The sequence below is a fragment of the Polistes canadensis genome, unplaced genomic scaffold (assembly GCF_001313835.1).
Source record: "Polistes canadensis isolate GaletaPanama2010 unplaced genomic scaffold, ASM131383v1 scaffold_72, whole genome shotgun sequence".
Classification (NCBI taxonomy): Eukaryota; Metazoa; Arthropoda; class Insecta; order Hymenoptera; family Vespidae; genus Polistes; species Polistes canadensis.
The window spans coordinates 82,223-87,484 of record NW_014569619.1 but is presented as its reverse complement, the minus strand read 5'-3'; the positions used below and the strand labels follow the sequence as shown (position 1 = coordinate 87,484).

Sequence of the window (5,262 nt, the reverse complement as noted above, 5' to 3'; positions counted from 1 at the left end):
ATATAACATGTAAAATTACTTACATTAGTACTTATACTAATTCGAAGATAATCATGATATTAGGATTACAAAATAAGAGTTATATCTCTCGAGAAATTAAAACGATAAAAATTAAACATAAAAAATTATGTAAACAATTATTATTTTTCTAATATATTAACTTGCCTTTATTTACATAAGAAATAAATTAATATCTACCATGATTAAATTATTTTATATAAATTCTTAAGTTCTAACTGTTATAATGTTCTTTATTTAAGAATTAAAACGAAAAGAGAATTCATTTTCGAGATACGTTTTGCAAAAAGTTGATTAAAAAAGAAAAAAAATTCATTGATTAAACTTCAAACTATGATTAGTTGAATAAACAAACAGGACTAAGTCTGATATCCATTTTTAACAATTTTAAAATTTCGCGGGCTTCAGTTCTCACTGACTTAAAAATTATTTGATGATTAATAAGTACAAATATTTTGTCGCCATTGGCTTTAAAATTATTAGTAGCGTTCCTTAAGATTCACTTTGAGAAGTTACCTCGAGACAGTAACTTCATTGAGAATTTAATGTAATTCTAATATGTATAGTATACATATTGTTTACAAATACTTCATTTCACCAGATGGCATTCTGAACAGTGTGGTTAAATTTTCATATCTTTGTAGTGTGATTAGTTTGAGTTGTGGGAGAAATTGTTGATAGTTTGAATCTATATTTACAATAAAAAAATATCACGACTACAATTAGATATTTTTTATGGAGATTATTTATCTTTAACGATGTTACGATCGTGTTCTTTTCGTAAGCATATAGTGAAGAAATTCATTCGCTAATTCAGTGCTGCTATTGGTCAATGAAAGATATCCGTTTCGTTATTGGATGCAAATAAAAGAAGATATCTTTAATTCAGTAGTGAAAAAGATACGAGATTTGTTTTCAAATATTTGAAACACTTTTATTGAGACAGATTATATGACATCTTTTAGTTATTAACATCGTAGTAAAAATAAGATATATTATATTTAATGTATTTTTTTTCGTGTGAATTGATCCCCTCTTTATACCGCATTAATATTAAAACATGTGTAAATAAGGTTAACTCATCAGAGATTACTTATATTTTGTGATGTCTATTTTAATCCTACTACTTCTCTGCAATATTAACACATGAATATACTACATATTTCAACAATATCATATTATAACATAGAATGTCTGTTACAATTTTAAAATGTCTAGAAATTGGTTATATCAATTTCTCTAATGCTTAGTGAATACAATGAAAAGTAAAATGCCACAATTTCGGAGGAAAAAATCGGGGAAATCCTTTCCAGTGAAAGTTTCTACCTTGGATGCAGAATTGGAATTTAATTTAGAAGTTAGTGATTTATGATTAATTTTTTATTAATATTTTTTTTAAAATATATTTTTTGTTTTCTAATATATCTTTCTATAAAATATTTTTAAATTTATCTTTACAGTGGAGATCTACAGGAAGGGATTTGTTTGACTTAGTGTGCCGTACTATTGGACTCAGGGAAACATGGTATTTTGGTCTTCAGTACGAAGATTCTAAAGGATTTATATCTTGGTTGAAATTAGATAAAAAAGGTGAACTTCATTGGGATTAAATTGCATTTGTTATTAGTATATCGTAGTACTTGTTATAAAGAATATGTTATTTAAATTGTAGTTCAAGATCAAGGCATTTCACAACAACCCACTACTCCTTTTATGTTTTTGGCTAAATTTTATCCCGAAGATGTGTCTGAAGAATTGGTACAAGAAGTTACACAACATTTATTCTTCCTTCAAGTGAAACAAGCTATTTTGTCGATGGACATTTATTGTCCTCCAGAAGCTTCTGTTTTACTTGCTTCGTATGCTGTACAGGCAAAAGTATTTTTAAAGATATTATATAAGTTTTATTTTCTTTACATATGGGCTAGAATTGTTTATTTTTGCATGCATAATTGAACTTATCTTAACATTGATTTGTATCTTACATGATGATTTTTGGCAGATAAGTTTAATGTATACATAGGCGTACAAGTATATGTAGATATTGATTGGTTTTGATTGTAATTATTACTGCACGGTTGTTAGTATGGGGACTATGATGAAGTTTCATACCGCCCAGGAATGCTGGCCAGTGAAGATCTACTTCCACAAAGAGTCATAGATCAGTATCAAATGACTGCTGAAATGTGGGAAGATAGAATTAAAATTTGGTATGCTGATCATCGTGGAATGTCTAGAGACGAGGCTGAAATGGAATATCTTAAAATTGCTCAAGATCTGGATATGTATGGTGTGAATTATTTTCCTATTAGTGTGAGTAAGATTAATCAAATTTTATCATTTCTAAATAATGTAACTTGATTTAAAATTTTAAGAATACGTGTTTGTATTTCAATTTTAGAATAAAAAGGAAACAAATCTGTGGCTTGGTGTAACAGCATTGGGACTGAATATCTATGAAAAAGAAAATAAGCTCGCTCCTAAAACTACATTTACGTGGTCTGAAATTCGACATATTAGCTTCGATGATAAGAAGTTTGTCATTAAACCAGTGGAAAAGACATCGCCAAACTTCGTGTTCTTCTCGCAGAAAGTTCGCATGAATAAACTGGTAAAAAAACAGTCAGATGTTGCCAGCTGGGTGAAGGGTTTGATAGCTTTAGGGTTGGACGAACATAATAGTGACGAAGGTGCTCACATATTATTTGTTAAGATCCTGGACCTGTGTATTGGCAACCATGATCTATTTATGCGAAGACGCAAGCCTGACTCCATGGAGGTACAGCAGATGAAGGCTCAAGCCAAAGAAGAGAAGTCACGGTAAAAAATATTAATTTTTTTTTTTTTTTTTTAATTTATTAGTTTAGTCATTTAGTTCAATAGATCTAAAGAAAGCTAATACAAATTAAAATTAAATTGATGATCTTTTCTTTTTTTTTAATACTTACAATTGTTTTACATCGCTCAGGTATGATATTATTTTTATATTTGAAAAAATTAATTTATTTCTATTTTACTAATTTTTATCAAAAAGTTTGAGACAGGTTTCATCCATCTACTTGGATGTGCTTTGGATTAGAAGACCTTAAAACAACGAAAGTATTTTCGTATGTTAGAATATACTTCTCTAAAAATAGTTCGGGGGTATTAAGAAAATTAGATGACTCATATACATATTATTTTATTATATATATTTAAAAATATACAAAATGAATTTAAAAAAAAATGATTAAATGCTGATTCTAAATTATGCAAGTCATTTTTATTTACATCAGTAAAAAGAGCGGATTTAATTAAAATACTTTTTAATTGTAGATAAGTAATATATTTATCACAATACAGTAAATATGTATATTCATCGATACTACATGCTATGATTTACTGAATGTTTCAGGTAATAGCTCTTCACAAAAGAATTATACATAATTCATTGAGGCTCCTGAGCACTCATATACATTATATAAATAAAATTTAGGACATACATGTTTTCAGTACTGCCACAATGGAATTATTGGTAAATGTGGTTTGCATGCTATTATTTGTTATTTAATAAATTGATTTTGTATCAGTAATAATTTATATATTATAAAAAAATATAAGAAAAAGCCTAATTTCAAAATCAATTACTCTAGAAGGAAGTTTATAAAAAACAAAATCAAAAATTTTACGAGTTCTTAGGAGCCTTGATGAGAATAATAATTCAAATTCGTTAGTATTTAATTGATTACTAATCTTACTAGGAGACAGGTTGAAAGAAATAAGTTGGCAAGAGAAAAGCAATTAAGGGAAGCTGCTGAGAGAGAAAAAGCTGCTATGGAACAACGCCTTTTACAATATCAAGAAGAAATTCGCCTAGCGAATGAAGCTCTTGTAAGAATATTTATAATAGACAGTTTGTAACATATATATATAAAAGAATATTTTCAAATCTTCATATATAGAGAAGATCTGAAGAGACAGCAGATCTTTTAGCTGAGAAGAGTCGAGTTGCAGAAGAGGAGGCAATGCTTCTTAGTCAAAAAGCATCAGAAGCTGAACAAGAAATAACACGAATTCGGTTGAACAATATGAAAGCTGAAGAAGAGAAGGTACATTTAGAACGGAAGACTAGGGAAGCAGAATTATTGACTGAAAGACTGGTACAAGAATCAGAGAGAAGAGCTGCAGAGGCAGAAAAATTGAAAGATGAATTGTTAAGAGCACGTATTGCTGAAAAAGAAGCTAAAGAAAAGCTTTTAGAATTCCTCAGTAGAAATGCTTATACTGCTGCTATAACAGTAAGTGTAAAGTTAAATTTAGATAAATATTTTTGTTTAATTTTTATTATGTACAATAGTAACATTTATTTTTTTTATAAATAGCCTGTTCCAAATCTATTCCCTTCGACACAAGTATTTACATCAGATTTACAAGCGGATCTTCAAAATTTGCAATTAGATACTGAACCTTTACCATCCGATTTAACATCGTATGATCTTATTGCTGATGGTGATGTAGATCAACTATCATTAGAGATAGAGAAAGAACGAGTTGACTATTGGGAGAAGAGTAAACATTTACAAGAACAATTAAGAGAATTGCGATCTGAAATAGAAGTCATGAAAGTTGGAGAGAAACAGTGCGAATTAGATCAGTTACATGAGGAACAGATGAGACTTGGAGAAAATAAATATAGTACATTGAAAAAAGTTAAATCAGGTTCCACTAAAGCTAGAGTTGCTTTCTTTGAAGAATTATAATATTATTCTTTCCTAAGAGAATATATAAAGGATCTGTGTTATACAAAATATAGGGATTAACGATTTTGAATGTTATTAATAAAACATTCATTTTTGTTCTTATATCTACATACTTCAAGCAATGAGAAAAGACTATGTATATGTATTCTATTATATTTTTTTTTTATCAAACGCTAATAATAATTTGTGACAAAGAATGATCATTAAGCTACTGAAATTTGTGTAAACATATGCCGATTATCGAATTATATTTTTATGAATTTATTAATGATGAACTCTCTTAATAATAATTATAGAGTTTTTAAACTTTTATCTTGAAAGACAATAGAACAATATTATGTACTTTCTCTGATTTATACGCCTTTGAATGAAATAGATACCTGTAGGTATTAAAATACAGGGATATCAATGAATATATATTATATATACGATAAATCCGTTTACATCTTAGTTTTTAAATATTTAATTTTTCTTTTAAATTAAGTATAATAAAAATCTTCGGTAA

General features: G+C 28.0%; 1 protein-coding gene across 2 annotated transcripts; it reads left to right on the top strand.

Moving 5' to 3' along the window:
• The first annotated feature begins 655 nt into the window (after window positions 1–655).
• LOC106786350 (merlin) lies at window positions 656–5,198 on the top strand. Of its 2 annotated transcripts, XM_014747615.1 has the most exons (9): window positions 657–1,375; window positions 1,479–1,608; window positions 1,691–1,896; window positions 2,104–2,331; window positions 2,420–2,629; window positions 2,732–2,838; window positions 3,759–3,888; window positions 3,960–4,295; window positions 4,380–5,198. In XM_014747615.1, exons 1-9 carry the CDS (start codon window positions 1,277–1,279, stop codon window positions 4,755–4,757), a joined length of 1,824 nt encoding a protein of 607 aa, XP_014603101.1. In that variant the 5' UTR covers window positions 657–1,276; the 3' UTR covers window positions 4,758–5,198. The 2 variants fall into 2 exon arrangements, with proteins under 2 accessions (XP_014603100.1, XP_014603101.1); XM_014747614.1 differs by having other exon boundaries at window positions 656–1,375; window positions 2,420–2,838.
• The last annotated feature ends 64 nt before the right edge of the window (window positions 5,199–5,262 follow it).